Source organism: Hypanus sabinus, chromosome 5 (genome assembly GCF_030144855.1).
Source record: "Hypanus sabinus isolate sHypSab1 chromosome 5, sHypSab1.hap1, whole genome shotgun sequence".
In the NCBI taxonomy this organism is placed as follows: domain Eukaryota; kingdom Metazoa; phylum Chordata; class Chondrichthyes; order Myliobatiformes; family Dasyatidae; genus Hypanus; species Hypanus sabinus.
In genome coordinates this window covers 6733878-6752368 of record NC_082710.1, presented here as the reverse complement: position 1 = coordinate 6752368, position 18491 = coordinate 6733878, and the positions used below count along the sequence as shown (strand labels likewise).

At 42.4% G+C, this 18491-nt stretch overlaps 1 protein-coding gene across 2 annotated transcripts in view; it reads left to right on the top strand.

Annotated features, from left to right (window-relative positions):
• The window catches only part of polr3g (polymerase (RNA) III (DNA directed) polypeptide G), a 39461-nt gene extending 28712 nt beyond the window's left edge, over positions 1-10749 (top strand). For both annotated transcript variants that reach the window (XM_059969334.1, XM_059969333.1), the window contains exons 5-7: positions 290-381; positions 8857-8970; positions 9133-10749. In XM_059969334.1, the coding sequence (XP_059825317.1) occupies positions 290-381; positions 8857-8970; positions 9133-9216 (290 nt within the window). In that variant the 3' untranslated portion in view covers positions 9217-10749. The remainder of the gene's footprint in view (positions 1-289; positions 382-8856; positions 8971-9132) is intronic.
• Positions 10750-18491: the final 7742 nt, after the last annotated feature.

Below are 18491 nucleotides of genomic sequence, written 5' to 3'. Positions count from 1 at the left end.
GAATTCTCCTGCTAGTTGGTTGACACAGGTTTTCATTGGGACCTTCTGCCTTGCGAGGTTCACCCTCTTTCAAGACAGCCTAACATCAGCCTCTGAGACAGAGATCACAGGGTCATCAGGTGCAGCAGGGATCTTCACAGCTGTAGTTGTGTTCTCCCTTTCCAAGCGGGCATAGAAGGCGTTAAGTTCATCTGGTAGTGAAGCATCCATGCTATTGGGTAACTTTTTAAAAATATTAGTGGAACAGGCTTCTAATTATTACTTTCTGGACTACATTTTCTTTTTGCAGGAACTGTCACAAATGTACCCACAGTGTCCATAACGAAGAGTCCTGAAGTTGTGATTGACAAATCTAATGAGGATGTAATCCAAAAACTGCAGGTGAGTGTTGCTCTGCTTTATAATTTTTACATTGTGGCGACCCATTTCCTGGCACATCCGAACCGGCTCACAATTAGATAGCCTACGGGGGTTTGTAAGCATGGAGCTTTGGAGCCTCTGCGCCACGGGGGGCAGGTCGAGAGAGGCTTAAAAGTGAGGCTGAGGATTTCGAATAAAGTTTTTCCTTCGACTGCAGTTACCGACTCCGTGTCGTAATTTTAGCGCTGCGTGTAGCACACTGCTACAATTGGTGACCCCGACGGTCCAAACGATTTTTGGACCAGAAATGACCGACACCGCCTCTGTTCATGCGGTTTCATTGAAACTGCCGGGTTTCTGGACACAGCGCCCGAACCTATGGTTCCAGCAAGCTGAAGCCCAATTCCACATTCGCCAGATCACCTCAGAAGACACCCGCTACTACTACGTGGTGAGCTCCCTCGACCAGGACACAGCGGCCCAGGTCGCGGAGTTCGTACAGTCGCCCCTGGCAGACGGCAAGTACACGGAATTCAAAGCCCTGCTCCTCAGGACTTTCGGACTCTCACGGCGTGAGCGGGCTGCCCGTTTACTGCACCTGGATGGTTTGGGGGACAGACCTCCATCAGCTTTAATGAATGAGATGTTGTCTCTGGCCGACGGACACACACCCTGCCTCATGTTTGAGCAGGCATTCCTGGAGCAGCTGCCCGAGGACATACGCCTGCTGCTGTCCAACGCAGATTTCAGTGACCCCCGGAAGGTGGCAGCCCAGGCGGACTTGCTGTGGAACGCCAAAAAGGTGAGTGGGGCGTCCATCGCACAGATCTCCCAGCCACGCTCCCGGCAACAAACCAGTCCAGGCCCGGCCGCAGAGCCCACCAACCCACCCCCTGCCAGTGTCGCGCGGAGCGCGGCACCTCCTGACTATCGTGGACCGGTTCATGAGATGGCCAGAGGTGGTCCCGCTCACCGACACCACCTCCGAATCTTGCGCCCGAGCCCTGATCGCCACCTGGATATCTCGCTTTGGTATACCGGCCCACATTACCTCCTACAGAGGCGCCCAGTTCACCTCCAGCCTGTGGTCAGCTATGGCCAGCCTTTTGGGGACTCAGCTGCACCACACCAATGCCTACCACCCACAGTCGAACAGGCCAGTGGAGCGTTTCCACCGTCACCTGAAGTCGGCCCTCATGGCCCGCCTGCGAGGAGCCAACTGGGCAGACGAGCTTCCCTGGGTCCTACTCGGCATCTGCACAGCGCCCAAGGACGACCTGCACGCCTCGTCGGCCGAGTTGGTATACGGCGCGCCCCTGGTCATCCCCGGGGAGTTCCTACCAGCCCCACGGGGGCAAGAGGAAGATCCCGCAGCAGTCCTGGGCAGACTACGCGAGAAGCTCAGTAACCTGGCCCCCATACCCACTTCACAGCACGGGCGGCACCCGACCTGCGTACCCAAAGACCTACGGAACTGTAAGTTTGTGTTTGTACGAAGGGGCGGGCATCGGCCACCGCTGCAGCGGCCATACGAGGGACCGTTTATGGTGCTCCGGAACAACGGGTCCACGTTCGTGCTGGACGTTGGGGGGAAAGAGGAGGTTTTCACGGTGGACCGCCTCAAACCGGCCCATGTGGACCTGGCGCAACCAGCCGAGCTTCCGGCACCTGGGCGCAGAGGCCGACCTCCCAAGCGGGTTCTGGCCCAGACTGTGGACATTGGGGGGTGTATCGCCGGTTCTGGGGGGGGTTATGTGGTGACCCATTTCCTGGCACATCCGAACCGGCTCACAATTAAATAGCCTACGGGGGTTTGCGAGCACAGAGCTTTGGAGCCTCTGTGCCATGGGGGGCAGGTCGAGAGAGGCTTAAAAGTGAGGCTGAGGATTTCGAATAAAGTTTTTCCTTCGACTGCGGTTACCGACTCCGTGTCGTAATTTTAGCGCTGCGTGTAGCACACCGCTACAACATCTTGATTTTGGCATTTTGCAATTATCTGAAGCATTCTAAGCCTTGGCCTAGACCAGGGGTCAGCAACCTTTACCACTGACAGAGCCACTTGGACCCGTTTCCCACAGAAAAGAAAACACTGGGAGCCGCAAAACCCGTTTGACATTTAAAATGAAATAACACTGCATACGTTTTGTGTTGCCTTTATGCTATGTATAAACAAACTATAATGTGTTGCATTTATGAAATTGATGAACTCCTGCAGAGAAAACGAAATTACATTTCTGCATGCAACAAAAACATTTTGAACTCCGAAAAAAAGACGTTGGGTTGAAGGTTACTTTTAAGTAAAATACTCAACGTCTATTTGAGTCCTTCTTGTATTTATGAAAAACGCCAAACTTAAATTTGCCGCCAGCAGCAAACCAAAAATAACGTCAGCCAGCTGTCAACCTGAAAAATAAAAGGACTATTTCACTGAACAATGAAAACATATGAATATACGTAAAATAATAGGCAATTAAAATATTTATCATACTTGGTCAGGTTGACTCACACCTGACAATGCAGTCGTATTCAGTAGGGATGGATCGATGCTTAGGGGAGTGACCGGGAAGGATAATGTGTTTTTTTCCTCTCTGAACTCACAGAAGCGTTTCCCAAACGATGTTTTCATTGCGATGATTGCAGAATGTAAATACTCCGAATTTATCATGTCGTGACCTTGTTTGAACTCTCTCAAATTGGGGAAGTGAGACAATGTGCCTTTCTGTAAATCTCTGGCAAGCAACGTCAACTTGCGCTCGAATGCCAAAACATCCTCCAACATGTGCAGGGCTGTACGTCCTTACCCCGTTGAAGAGCTGTGTTCAGCGTGTTCAGGTGCGCTGTCATGTCTACCATGAAGTGTAGCTTTTCCAGCCACTCTGGCTGTTCCAGCTCAGGAAAGTTGAGCCCTTTGCTGCCCAGGAAAGTTTTCACTTCTTCCAGACACGCGACAAAGCGTTTCAGCACCTCCCCTCTGGACAGCCAGCGATAAAAACACGTTGTAGCGGTGTGCTACACGCAGTCAGTAAACTGCAGTCAAAGATAGCTTTATTCGAACTAAGCAGCCTTGCTTTTAAGCCTCCCTCAACCCGCCCCCCCCCATGGGCGCGGATGCTGCAAAAGACACGTACTCACAAACCCCCGTAGGCTATCTCCCTTAGCCTGAACGCTGGCTAATTGTGAGCCGGTTCGGATGTGTCAGGAAATGGGTCACCACAACGTCTTATTTAGATTGTACAAGATCACCATAATCTTCAAATTTAGATTTACATTTCAAAAACTAACAAACTAACATAAAATACATTTTAATTAAATACTGACCATGTAGCGGTGTGCTACACGCAGCGCTAAAATTACGGCACGGAGTCGGTAACTGCAGTCGAAGGAAAAAACTTTATTCGAAATCTTCAGCCTCACTTTTAAGCCTCCCTCAACCTGCCCCCCATGGCGCAGAGGCTCCAAAGCTCTGTGCTCGCAAACCCCCGTAGGCTATCTAATTGTGAGTCGGTTCGGATGTGCCAGGAAAAGGGTCGCCACAACCAATTATTTCCCAAAGCAACAGGGAGCCGCAGCACAGACGTAAAAGAGCCACATGTGGCTCCGGAGCCGCGGGTTGCCGACCCCCGGCCTAGACAATTCAGTAACAAAGTTAAGAGATTTTTGTATTTGTACCTTATCCGCTCTGATTGCTACATTCTTCTATTTAGTGCATTTTAAATTTCCCCTCTGGCACCATTGACTGCTGAGATATGAAGGTCTGGAATTGTCTTTAAAAAAAGTTTCTTTCTTGTTTAATACAAATGTTAAAACCCATTTTCTTAACTAGGCCTGTCGTAACGTTTTCGTTTTGGTTCCTTGGGTCAGATTTGTTTGATCTGACTGCCTTGCATTTGGAGAGGAGGCCTCTATGACAGGCGGTTAAAACATCTCAGCACATCACCGCACCAGCCTCCCACCATCAAGGATATATTTATACAGAAAGATACCTGAGAAAGGCCAGCAATATCATCAAGGATCTCAGCCACCCTGCTTACGGACTTTGTCCCACTCCTATGAGAGTGCACTGAGAGAAGAGGTTATGTTATTTATGGAAGCCTTTGATTAGCAAGCTGTTAGGAAAACTAAGTTAGTTAAAATGCAGTGGATAAGATAGGCTGATAGCAGGGCCTGGCCTGAACCAGAGTTTGGTAATATGTAGTTTCATTCTTGTTGGCCGGTGTCACTGGATCAAAGTGACTTGTTACTTGACCAGTACTCCAGGTGCTGGTATGATTATCTGCCCAAAGAGAATATAAATGTGAATATGGTAATTTCTGACCTTCACCCTTTAACACTATCGAGAAATGATCAAATAGTCAAAGCCCAGAAATGATCCTTGTAACACTCCACTAAAATAACCCGTCCATCTCAAACTAACCCATTTATTCCATATTTCTATTTCTATCTGTTGACAAGAGCCCTTAGTTTGCACATTATTTTGAATTGTATCAATTAATAAACAGTTTAAAAGTTTTCAAGCATGTTCCTCTTTCCATAAAATCATGTTGGCTTTACTCAGTCATAATGATCTTCCATTTTTAGCCTGCCTAGACTTCCCCCTGGTGCCCCATGGTCCACTCTCCCATATCAGATTCCTTTTCCGCTTATTACCAACCAGCTTTTTACTTTCCCCCCACCCACCTGGCTACACCTATCATCTTCTACCTTGTTTTCCTTCCCCTTCCCCCAATCCTCTTATTCTGCCTTCTATCTCCTTCCTTTACAGTCCTGATGAAGGATCTCAGCCCAAAACGTTGACTGGTTATTCATTTCCATAGGTACTGCCTGACCTGCTGAGTTCCTCCTGGATTTAAGTGTGTTATTCCATTTGTAGCCAGAGTTTGAACAATCTGCAAACAAAAGGTATCACACTAATTAGTCCCTCATTCCCTATTTACTCTCCTCATTTTCTTAGGAAGCTGTTTACATTTGTTTCCTTCCAATCTTTAAGGTCTGCTCTAGAATTAGGGAAATTTCAGAAAATAATCAATAATGCATCCAAAATGTCTGCATCACCTCCTTTAGAGCCTTACAGTGTAGACTGCCGGGCACTGGGAGAGCCTGGGATCGGTGTTTTGTTTCCTGGAAGAAAGCCTGTTGCACAAAATCATTCTAATCTCTGGAGCTCTCAGTCCACACCACGTTGTACTTCTTTATAACTATCCAAACCGAGACCACAATGTTGTTTTAAATGCCTTACAAATTCAAATCTACTCTAATTAAGTAATTGCAATGTTTAAACATTTGCAATTTAGTAATTTTTAAAGTAAGGCTATTTAGTGCTCCATAAATTTGATAAAGCTCTATTTATTAAGCTAATTACATTTTTTTCTCTCGCAGTTTATAAATGTCCTTGTACTGTTGTTTCAGAAATAGTCTAGTTGTTCTTGGATGTACTGAACCATGGAGAGTACTCTAGCCGATTGCACCACCGTCTGATATGTATGTGGGGGGGTGGGGGCACACTGCACAGGATCAGAAAAATCTGCAGAAATTTGCAACCTCAATCAGCTCCATCGCGGGCACTAGCAACCTGAGCATCAAGGATATCTTTAAAATGGCAGCATCTGTCATTAAGGACCCCATCAGCCAGTACATGCCCTGGTCTCATTACTACCATATAGGAGGAGGTACAGAAGCCTGAAGACCCACATTCAATGTTTTGGCAACAGCTTCTTCCCCCTCTGCCAGCAGATTTCTGAATGGTTTATGAACCCATAAACACTACCTTACTATTTTTGTGGAGGGGGGTTGCACAACATATTTAATATTTTTAAAACATTTCTTATTTACATTATTTTACACACTGCTGCCATAGAACAACAAATTTCAAGACGTATGTCAGTGATATTGATTCTTATTCAAATTAAGGTTCAGGTTTTTAAAACCCTGTCCCTTTCTTGCACTGCAAAATATAGACCACTATTTTTCTTCATTTGTTCTACAGCAGACTGTGAACTGTTTGCTTTTCCCACGTCCTTTCCACAATTTGTTCCATCCCTTTTTATCAGCAGACGGCTCCTGGTCACGACTGCAAAAAAAAGCGTCCACATTCCTTTCATAGTATTTTCCGGCATTTACTGCCTCCTCCGAGTCGTTAAACACTGGTCACATTTGCTATTGTCTCTTCCATGAATGATCTGTTGTTTTCGTTGAGAAAATCATCAGCACTAGATTTTGTTTAGCAGTCAGGACGTTTTCAATAAACAATAGTTGATGTGATAAGTAACAGTTTAAAGACTCTATTGATGCTTCAGACTGATCTGTGTGAAGTATGTAATTTAGCACTTGAGCTCAATAGAACCTAGGGCTGCCTTTACTGAGTAAATGAATTATCTTTGTTCTCTGAACCTTGGCCGTCTTCACTATTGTCTGTAGCCTGTCTACTCAATGTCTACTCGAAGGAGCCCGGGGTGGGGGGTAGGGGTGTGGTTAACCAGGAGGCTGCCTAGTTTAGAGGGCATGCGCTATCGTGACAGGCTAAACAAGCTTGGGTTGTTTTCTTTGGACTGTCAGAGGCTGAGGGGAGATCTGATTAGAGGTTTATAGGATTATGGGAGGCATAGATAGAGTAGACAGGGAGTATCTGTTTCCCAGGGTAAAAATGTCTAATACCCGAGATGAGAGGGGATGTGATGATTAAGTTTTTTTACTCTTGACTTGTGGGTGCCTGGATATGGACATTGTGTAGATCAGAGGGATTAGTTTTTGGGGTTCTTAAATTTTACTTTTAAGCTGGTTCAGCACAACATTGTTGGCCAAACAGCCTGTTCCTGTACTGTACCGTTCTATGTATAAAGTTTTCAATGTTCTGCTGACATTACTTTTCAGAATCAGAATCAGGTTTATTACTATTATTGAGATCTGTCATGAAACTTGTTTTGCAGCTGCTGTACTGTGCAATACATAAAAGCAGTCAAATACAGTATAGATGCACTTTCAAGGATGCTCCATCTCATGTTTTCAAAATTTATTTGTATGTATTTGAAAACTTTATCTTTCACACATTGGTTGGTTGTTCTTTTGGGTGCGGCCTTTCATTGATTCTATCATGTTTCTTGTATTTACAGTGATTGCCCGCAAAAAAAAAAGTATCTCAGGATTGTATATGGTGACATAACTTTGATAATAAATTTACTTTGAATTAATACATTACATTAAGAATATATTAAAAAATGCAAAAAGAGAGCATAATAGTGCAGCGGTATTTACAGGTTCACAGATTGTTCAGAAATCTGATGGCAGAGGAAAAGAAGCTGTTGATAAAATGTTGAGTACATCTTTGGGCTCCTGTACCACCTCGTTGATACTAGTAATGAAAAGGAGAGGGCCCTTCATGATGAATGCCCCTTCTTGAAGCTTTGTCTTTTGAAGCTGTCCTCGATGGTGGAGAGTTTAGTGCCATGATGGAACTGGCTGTGTTTTTCAACCGTCTGACACTTCTTTCAATTCTTTGTATTTACAACCAATCAGAATACTCTCCATGGTACAACCATAGTAATTTGCTAGAGTCTTTGATGACATACCAGGTTTCCCAAAACTTCTAGTGAAATATATAGCTGTTGTCGTAGTAATTGCATCAATATGTTGGGCCCAGGATAGATGTTGACACCCAGGAACTAGAAGCTGCTCACCCTTTCCAACTGCGAGTTGATAGATACGGTTTGAGATGTGCCTAGACACTTTGTTGGATTTTAAAATTTCCAGCTGTCATTAAATTTAAGGAGGCAAACAATTCCTTGCATAGTAACATAGGTAGAGTTTTCTTTGATTGAAAAGGTTAACTTGCAGGTTGAGTCAATAATAATAAAAGCAAATGGAATGTTAGCATTCATTTCAAGAGGACTAGAATTTGGAAGCAGGGATGTAGCTGAGACTTCATAAGGCATTGGTCAGACCACACCTTAGAGTATTGTGAGCAGTTTCCGGCCCCTTATCTAAGAAAGGATGTGCGGGCATTGGAGAGGGTCCAGAGGAGATTCACTAGAATTATTCTGGTAATGAAAGGGTTAATGTATAAGGTTTGATGGCTCTGGGCCTGTAGTCACGGGAATTTAGAAGAACGGAGAGGGGGAGGATCTTCTTGAAACCTATTGAATATTGGAAGGCCTAGATAGAGTAGATGTGGAGAGAGTGTTCCCTATAATGGGGAAATTTAAGACCAGAGGGCACAGTTCAGAAGAGAGGGATGTCTATTTAGAACAGAGATGAAGAGGAATTTCTTTAGCCAGAGGGTGGTGAATTTGTGGAATTCATTGCCACAGACAGCTGTAGTGGCCAAGTCATTGAGTATATTTAAAGTAGAGGTTGATAGATTCTTGATTAGTCAGCGCGTCAAAGGTTATAACGAGAAGTCAGGTGAATGGGGTTGAGAGGAATAGTAAATCAGCCATGATGGAATGGTAGAGCAGACTTGAGGGCCCAAATGGCCTAATTCTTCAATGTTTTATGATCTTGTAGGATCTAGAGAAGAAAGACACAGAAAGTAAATCTGATGAAGAAACTGAAGAGAAGGAGAAAGAAGAAGATGAGAATGCTGAGAATGAAGAGTACAATGAGGAGGAATTTGAAGAGGTACAATATTTCCAGCATTCATTTAAACCAATTATTCGGATGTAATTTGTTAACAGTAAAGTAATGGGCCTGATTGTAAGACTATGTATTTCTCTCTAGTGTCCACAGCATGGGATTAGTACACATTCTTTATAATCTGAAATCACTGCCTTTGCTTTTTAGGAAAATGATTATATTGCATCATACTTTGAAGATGGCGATGACTATGCAGCTAGCGACGATAATATGGACGAAGCTACATACTAGCAGTGCCTGGCATTCCATGTATATTAAACTCTGAAGTAATTCAATGATATTGTTACAATTATTTTAACTTCCCTTAGGTCACTTGTTTTGCACTTGTAAAGAAATCAAATAAAAATTCTTGTTTACAATGAAGATAACAGGGTCGTAAAGGAGCTAAAATGGGTAGTGGCACATCAGACATTCATTGGATAGTAATAGATCTTGGATTTTGCACTAATATCATAAATTATTATATAATTACACACGTCTTTTGAGGATAATTATGTTGCCAAAGTTATGTTGCAAAAATACTTCAGGGCACGTAGGGGTTAGTGCAGCATTATTCTAGCTCAGCGCTGGACTTTGGCGTTCAATTAAGGCAGCACGTTAGTGAGTGGTTAGCACAACGTTTTACTGTACAGCCAACCCAGGTTCAATTCCTGCTGCTGTCTGTAAGGAGTTTGTATGTTCTTCCATTGACTGCGTGAGTTTGCTCTGGGTGCTCCGGTTTCTTCACACTGTCCAAAGATGTATGAGTTGGTACTTTAATTGGTTGTTGTAAATTGCTCTGTGATTAGGTGAGGTTTAAATCAGTAGTTTGCTGGGCGGCGTGGCTCAAAAGTCCAGAAAGGCCTACTCCTCACTGTGCATCAATCAATAAATTAAATAAATAATTCCATTAAAATCTGTAAGAAAGCTTGTGCATTCTTCCCATGTGTGCACGGGTTTCCTCCGGGTGCTCCGGTTTCCTCCAGGTTCCAAAGACATACCAGTTACTAGGTTAATTGGTCACTGTAAATTGTCCTGTGATTAGAGGCTCAGGTGAAATTGAGAGTTGCTGGGCAGCACAACTCATTGGGCTGGATGTGATACATCTAGAATGTATCTCTAAATAAATAAATAGAAACAGGCTTAAGATTCTAATGTGTAAGTTGGAAGTTAACAGGCTTGGGTGGATTTTTATGAACTATTTTTAAAGCAGGCATTGGTCATTATGAATTTAAGACCATTTCAATGGATGTACACTACCTTGGTGCTAATGCATATCTGGTTTCTTTATTGTTTCTGATTTCTTTGGCATGAATAATGCTCAAAGCAAAAAGTTTGAATAAAAACAGAAAATTCTGGAAATATGCAATGAGCTGGTGGGTATCCATGGAGAAAGAAACAGTTAGCATTTAGGTGTAATGGACTTCAGGTTTGAGTAAGACAGATTCATCTTGACTCAAGCTCTGAGTGTTTCTGCTAGTCACCAGTTGAAAACGATTATCTATTGGATTATTATAAAGAAATACAATCATGTTTACAGAGCCTACTGCCTTCATTGCCTGTGTGTGTGTAACCTACCTCTTAAATTATTGCTGCACACATCAGACTTTGGGTAATTCACATTTCCAACTTCACATCACATTTTCTATGCAATTGTTTATATATTGCATTAGGAAAAAATATCTTAAAATATTTTTCAAGAAAAAAGCGGTCCACTTCTTTCAGCATGGTAATTCTTAATTCTCTAAGATTTGGCGCTTTTGTAGGAAACCCAGTGTTAATCCATACTTAGTGACCACTTCAAGGTTCGACATGTTGTACATTCAGACCATTGTTGTAGCAAGAGGTTATCTGAGTTACTGTTGCATTTCTATCAGTTTGAAACAGCCTGGCCATTCTTCTCTGACCCCTCATTAATACAGAGACCCTGCCACTCATTGGATGTTTTTTCTTGTTTTTTTTACACCACTCTCTGTAAACTGTAGAGACCGTTGTGTGTGAAAATCCTAGGAAATCATCAGTTCCTGAGATTCTCAAACCACCCCATCTGGCACAATCATTCCACGGTGAAATTAGATCACGTTTCTGAGCAGATGTACCTAATAAAATAGCCTCTGAGTGTATGTTGAGAACAGGAACATGGGGGGAAAGTATTGTCCTGTCAAACAGTTGAACACCAAGTATTCATATTCAGATTGTAAGCCACTCAACCCAAAATTGTGCTAAGTCTATATAATGTCATGGCGAAATCTGTTCTTAACTTGATTTGGGATACTGCTGGTGACCTTTCACCTCTTTCCTGTCAAGTACCTCTATACCTCAGTCTCACCCAAACCCTTTGAGGAAGAAGGCTACAAAGACTGACAATGGCTTGAGAAATAAATCTTCTCCTCATCTCTCTGCAACTGGAATGAGTGGTGTGGTAGTGTAGTGGTTAGAGCAAAACTCTTTACAGCACCAGCGATCACCAGTTTATTTCCCCCTGCTGTCTGAAAGAAGTTTGTATGTTCAGTCCGTCACCATGAGGTTTTCCTCACTCATTCCAAAGACTTACAGGTTAGAGGTAGTAAGCTCTGGGTATGTCATGTTGATACTTGTGAGCTGCCCCCAGCACATCCTCAGACTGTGTTGGTTGTTGATGCAAATGGTATGTTTCACTGTATGTTTCAATATTTGATTTACATGTGATCAAATAAAGCTAATCTTTCTTTTAACTGCAACTTAACTTGGCTCCAAACCTCAGGCAGTTGCAAGTGTGGCTGCTTTTGGTGAATTACCATATTGTGGTAATCAGAGTGGAGTCATGTACTCCAAAGAGCAAATGACCTCAGCATCACCAACAATAGCTTGCTTCCTGCATTTACACGCTGTGTGTTTCTGTCAAAACGGTCAATTCTTCTGTAGGCTAGAATGACTTGGTGTTAATTCACAATTTTAATTCTCTTCCCAAGTCATATTTCTGAATTTTAAATACAGTGGATTCCAGTTAATTGGGATACATGAGAACCAGTACATTTTGGCCCAATTAAGCAAATGCTACAATTAGCTGATCGTTCATGGAAATAGTTTAAAAAGATAAACTACCATTTAACTGGAGTAACAAATTATATTTTTAAAGCAAAGGTTCATTTATTATCAAAGTATACAACTCTAAAATTCTTCTTTTCCAGATAGCCGTGAAACCAAGCAAGAAAAGAACAGTAGTATGAAATGAAACACAGAATAAATTAGAACACTACCAATATTACTACAGTACTATAAAACTCTATTTGTTCCTAATAGTTATCAATGAAAGAATTCATCCAGTGTACATTGGTGTGTTCTTTTGATTGATGTTAAATGAACAAAATGAGTGCAGATACCTAGCGTACATAGACAATTCTTACGATATTATCAATGATTGCATCCTCCAAATTTTCACTTTCATTATTGCATGCATGCAAGATAATTGTCAATACCTTCAAATTATTTGTCGCTCCTAATTCATTGAAGTAGTGAAGTCATTTTGTTAAAATTCCTGACCGTTTCTGGCATCTCCAAGCCTGAATGCTTGAAACCACAGTGAGCAAAACAGTTCTGAATTGTCTTACTGCTTGTTTCTCACCAAATATCAGTGACAAGTATCACTGCTATTCGAATGCAAGCACACAAGATGGATGCTATTTTAAAAACTGTTGGCTCAAAGCACAGTGTAGTGTCTTAATGGGCACACAAGTAGATGCGTCTGATGCTAGTTAGAAACTCTTTGACAACGGTCTCTCGCCCCAATTAAGCAGCATAGTGTCCCAAATAAATGAAGGGAATCTCAGCTGTTTCCTCTACTTAGATCTTCTTCTTTAAGAGTTGTCTCAAATAAATGCTGCCCTAATTATCCAATGGCGCAATTAACTGGAATTCACTGTACATTCACTTAATTATCCAAAGCACTTATATCTTCTCTTTATAGACGTCCCCCAAGCTATTAGTGAATCTCCATTTAGAAACAGTATTTACTTACTCTTATGCAATATTCAGTATACTTCAGAAGATTCCTCTTATTGTGTGCTTTTCTGTATTAAAACCTAATTGTTCCTGCAAGGCAGGTTTTAGGCACAGAAAGTAAATGCAAAGAAAAGGCCACACCTTTCTCATTCTCACCATGGGCCAAGCTATAATACTCATGAAACATTTTATTTTTCAGATTCAGATTTATTTATCACATGTACATTGAAGCATACAGTAAAATGTGTTGTTTCCACTAACAACCAGCACAGCCAAGTATGTACTGAGGGTAGCCTGTCAGTGTGGTCACAAATTTTGGCACTAACATAGCATTCCCACTATCATTTAGATCAGGGGTTCCCAACCTCTTTTATGTCATCAAGCCTTGAGGCGCCCATTACCCCAGGTTGGGAAAACCTAATTTAGATAGATTGTCTTCTAGGAAAATTGTTTCCTAGGGTAAGAATGTTTCATACCAGAGGGCATGCCTTTCTGGTGAAAGGGGGAAAATTAAAGGAGATGTGCAGAGCAAATTTACAGAGAGTGCTGGGTGCCTGGAATGTACTTCCAGGGTGGTGCTGGAGGCAAATACTATAGAGGTATTTAAGACACTCCCAGGATATGAAAGTGCAGGAAAAGAAAGGATATAGATATTGTGTAGTAGAAATTAGTTTAGTCAGCCATTTGATTACTAATGTGTTTAGCACAATATTGTGGGCTGAAGGGCCCTTTCATGTTCTATCTGCCATGGTGTTATGAACAACAAATGTATTAAGGGTCAATTTTTTAAGTTACTAGATCAGTGGAATTTCCAGGTGGGCAACCATTTTAATTCCAATCCCCATTTCTTTTCCAACATGTCAGTCCATGGCCGCCTCTTCTGCTATGATGAAGCCACTCTCAAGATGGAAGAGCAACACTGTTGCCCATATGCATTTTTGGATTGCAAGCTTCAGTTAGAATTGATTACTTTTTGAAGGTGTACTTTCAATTGCTAACTGTTAGTTGTCATCTTTTGAATAAAAGATACACTCAGTGGCCACTTCATTTGGTTCTTCCTGTACCTAACGAAGTGCCAACTGTGTGTACCTTTGTTGTTTTCGGCTGCTGTATCCCATCCACTTCAAGGTTCAACATGTGCATTCAGAGATACTTTTCTTCACACCACTGTTCTAACATGCGGTTATTTCAGTTACTGTCACCTTGAGCCAGTCTGGCCATTCTCCTCCGGCCTCTCTCATTAATAAAGTCCATTTTCCCACATAACCGATGCTCAATAAATGTTTTTTTTTCTATTTTCACACCATTCTCTGTAAACTAGAGACTTGTGCTTGAAAATTCCAAGAGAACAGAAGTTTCTGGGCTGCACAATCCACCCTGTCTGGCACCAACAATCATTCAAAAGTGGAAATCACTTCGATCACACTTCTTCCTCATTCTGAACAACAACTGAACCTCTCGACCATGTCTGCATGCCTTTATGCATTCAGTTGCTGCCACATCACTGGCTGATTAGATATTGGCACTAACAAGCAGGTGTACCTAAAATAAGTGGCCACTTAATTATCTTTTAGTAAAATGCACTCTTCTACATAAAACAATTGGAACAATTTTCTGGTTTGGAAAATGTGGTGTGACCGGGATTTAAATTACCCTGATCAAACTTGAAGAAAAAAGTGCAGTACAATTTTGCCTAAACATTTTTGACTTTTTGTTCTTTAAAGAAAATAGCTTATTTGCCTTTGATTTTATATAATATAATAGATACATTGTGCCTAATAAATTATTGATATTTATATTACATTTATTAATGTTAAGAAATATCTGAATATATTCTGTATTATTATTTAGAGGGAGCATTTCAAATGAATTTGTTTCCACGATGTAAAATGATCTACTGTTGTAGTATCTAAGTGTCTGTGTGTTGCAAATAAAGTATTTAAATACTAGATCCCTGGAGAACTTTTATCATGTGTGAAGCCTCTACTTAAGACATCTGCGCAGATTCGGGATGTGTTGTTGGGGAAAGACGAGCGAAGACTAGTAAGGAGTAAATAGGGATGTGGATTGTTGTGACAGGGAAACACAGACAAAGCCTAGAAGTAGAGGCATTGAATGCAGCAGTGGTGATGTCCAAGTTTCAGGAGATTCACTAATGGTGTTATAGCATGCACCCATTGTTGTAATTAAAAATAGAACATTAAAAAAAACAATAGATATAAGCAAAAGAAAATCTGTTGATGCTGGAAATCCAAGCGACACACAAAATGGTGGAAGAACTCAGCCGAGACCCTTCATCAGGACTGGAGAAAGAAGATGAGAAGTCAGAGTAAGAAGGTGGGCGGAGGGGAGGAAGCAGTACAAGGTCATAGGTGATAGGTGAAACTGGGAGGGGGAAGGGGTGAAGTAAAGAGCTGGAAAGTCGATCGGTGAAAGAGATAAAGGGCTAGAGAAGGGGGGACTCTGATCGGAGAGGATGGAAGAAAGGGAAGGAGAAGGAGATGGCCTGTAAGGAGATGAGGTGAAAGAGGGAAATCGAAATGGGGAATGGTGATAGAGAAGGTGGGAGTGGGGGAGGGCATTTACCAGATGATCAAGAAACCACTACTGCCGCAATGATGCTACACTGAGATTGGAGGAACAACACCTGAGGCATGAGCATCGATTTCTCGAACTTTGTCCACCTTTCAATTTAATTTAATGAGGTACAGCATGGTGTACCCACGCCACCCAGCAATCCCCTGATTTAGTCCCAGCCTAATCAATGACTCACAATGACCAGTCAACCCTTCAACCGGCACGTCCCTGGACCGCAGGAGGAAATCCCACACGGTCATGGGAAGAATGTACAAACTCCTTACAGGCAGCAGCAGGAAGTGAACCTGGGCCGCCTGCATGGTAAAGCATTGTGCTAACCACTACAGTATCGTGCCATCCGGTCAGGGATTGCTGGGCCCTGATCTTTTGTTCTCTCCTATCAGATTACCCCTTCCCCAGCCCTTTATCTCTGTCACCAATTGAGCTCCTTACTTCGCCACTCCCCCTCCCATTTCACCTATCACCTATGACCTTGTACTTCTTCCTCACCTGCCCCATCATCTTACTCTGATTCCTCACCTTTTTTCTCCTGTCCTGATGAAGGGTCTCGGCCCAAAACGTTCACTCTTTTCCATAGATGCTGCCTGATCTGCTGAGTTCCTCCGGCATTTTGTATGTGTAAATATAACTGTGTAGGATTAAATACATCCAGTGGAAATGGTAGATGCAGGTTCAATTTAAACATTTAAGAGAAGTTTGAAATATCAAAGTAGGTTATAGAAGGCTGTGTTCTAGGTGGAGGTCAATGGGCTATGCAGATTAACAGTACAACAGAAACTCGATGGGTGGAAGGGCCTTTTACTGTGCTGTAGTGTTCTATATCTCTATGATAATTCTATTAGCTTATATACATTAACTGATTGTGCATACATAAAGTGACACTAGGTACCTATCTGTACAGTACCTAAGGTGACTGATTGGGCTATTTAGGCCATTACTTCTGTGCTGTCTTTTTGGAAGACACTTCCAACTAATCCCACTGCCATGTTCTTCCTGACTGTACATTCTCTTCCCCTATTTTTTCAATCAAATTCTACAAATTAAAACTTGTCCCCAAACTCAACCCGACCAGTCTTTTCCCTTCTATCAGATCTGACCCAGAAGATCTTGCACTGTTCAGGAACAAAGGATATGTGAGTTATTAGCAAGCTAGTCTGTCTGATATGGGTAGAGTACCGAGCCCAGTTTCCTAACCCTACAAAAACAAAGCCCCCGAATCTCTGCATCCAGCATATCATTCTCTGTGCAATCCAACATCTACTGTTGAGCATAACTTTCCCTTCCCCTTCCACTCCCTGCTTTCCCTAGGGAATGCTATCTATGTGACTCCTTAGTCCACTCACCTTTTCTCCCTCCCTGCAAGCGGGACAAGCACTATACTTGTCCCTACACCTCCTCCCTCACCACCATTCAGTATTGCTCCCAGGCGAGGCAACACTTCACCTGCTAGTCTGCCAGGGTTATCTACCTTTTCCACCTATCCCCTCCCAACCTTTTACTTTATCTCTCACCCACCCAACTTCCCACTCATCTATCATCTGCCACTTTGTACTCCTCCCCTTCCCTCCGCCTTCTTATTCTGGCTTTAGCCCCCTTGCTTTTCAGTCCTGCCGAAGGGTCTTGGCTGTTTATTCCTCTTCTGCGCTATAGAGCCGCCTCAGAGAACAGTGAGTATATTGTGTGGAGATCGACATCCTTTACCTTGGCACCACAGTAGTGTAGCAGTTAGTGCGACACTATCATAGCTCAGGGTGTCAGAGTTCAGAGCAGTCCCAGCGTCCTCTGTAAGGAGTTTGTATGTCTTCTCCATGAAATGGGTGGGTCCTCCAGTTCCCTCCCACAGTCCAAAGACATACTTGTTGGTAGAATAATTGGTCATTTTAAATTGTCTCGTGATTAGGCTTGGCTTAAACCAGCGGGTTGCTGGCAGAGTAGCTTGCAGGGCCAGAAGCGATTATTCCACGCTTTATCTCTAAAGAATTTTTTAAAATCAGGAAACAAATGTATTTTCAGTGTTCGTATTGTTCGTGCCTATGGATGAGGTGCCAGGGATCTGCTGACTAATTACCTTAATACTGATAGTATCTGCCACACATAATTACTGCTTGCTTGTCTGAAGTAGAGACCCGTAGTGGCAAAGAAGATATACTATGTGAAGTTAGCTACATTATGCTTCAAACAAGTGAGAAATGTAAAATCTTCTGATGAAGGGCCTCAACCTGATACATTGATTATTTATTCCTCTCTATAGATGCTGCCTGATCTGCTGAGTTCCTTCAGCATTTTGGGTATGTTAATTTGGTTTTCCAGCATCTGCAGAATCTCTTGTGTTAAGAATCTTCCTGTTCTTTCCCTTTTAATCCGTAAAGTTGGCTAAATGAGGATATAAATGTGGTTTAGCTGATGTTTTCATGTGACCTTGGTAAAGCAACGTGTTAAAGATTATCCAAAATGATGTGTCAGGACCGCTGACTGTGAATTTGCAGCCTGGCTTTGAAAACTGTGTGCTAAGGAGCCAAAATTCAAAACTCAAAATAGCTATTAACAAAACACATACACATCGCCATATACAACCCTGAAATTCATTTTCTTGCAAGCATTCACAGAAAATACAAGAAACACGGTAGAAGCAATCAAAGACTGCACCCAGCAGGATGAATAGACAACCAATGTGCAAAAGACAACAAAACAAAAGAATAAATAATAAATAAGCAATAAATATTAGGAACGTGAGACGAAGAGTCCCTGAAAGTACTGTATGTCTATAGGCTGTGGGAACAGTTCAGTGATGGGCTGACCAAAGTTAGATGAAATTATTCCCTCTATTTCAAGAGCCTGATGTTTTAGGGGTATTAACTGTTCCTAAACCTGGTGGTCCTTTATTCCTTTGTCAGTCATTCGGGCTCTCATCACCAGATTATATAACAGTTTCTTCCCCCAAGCTATCA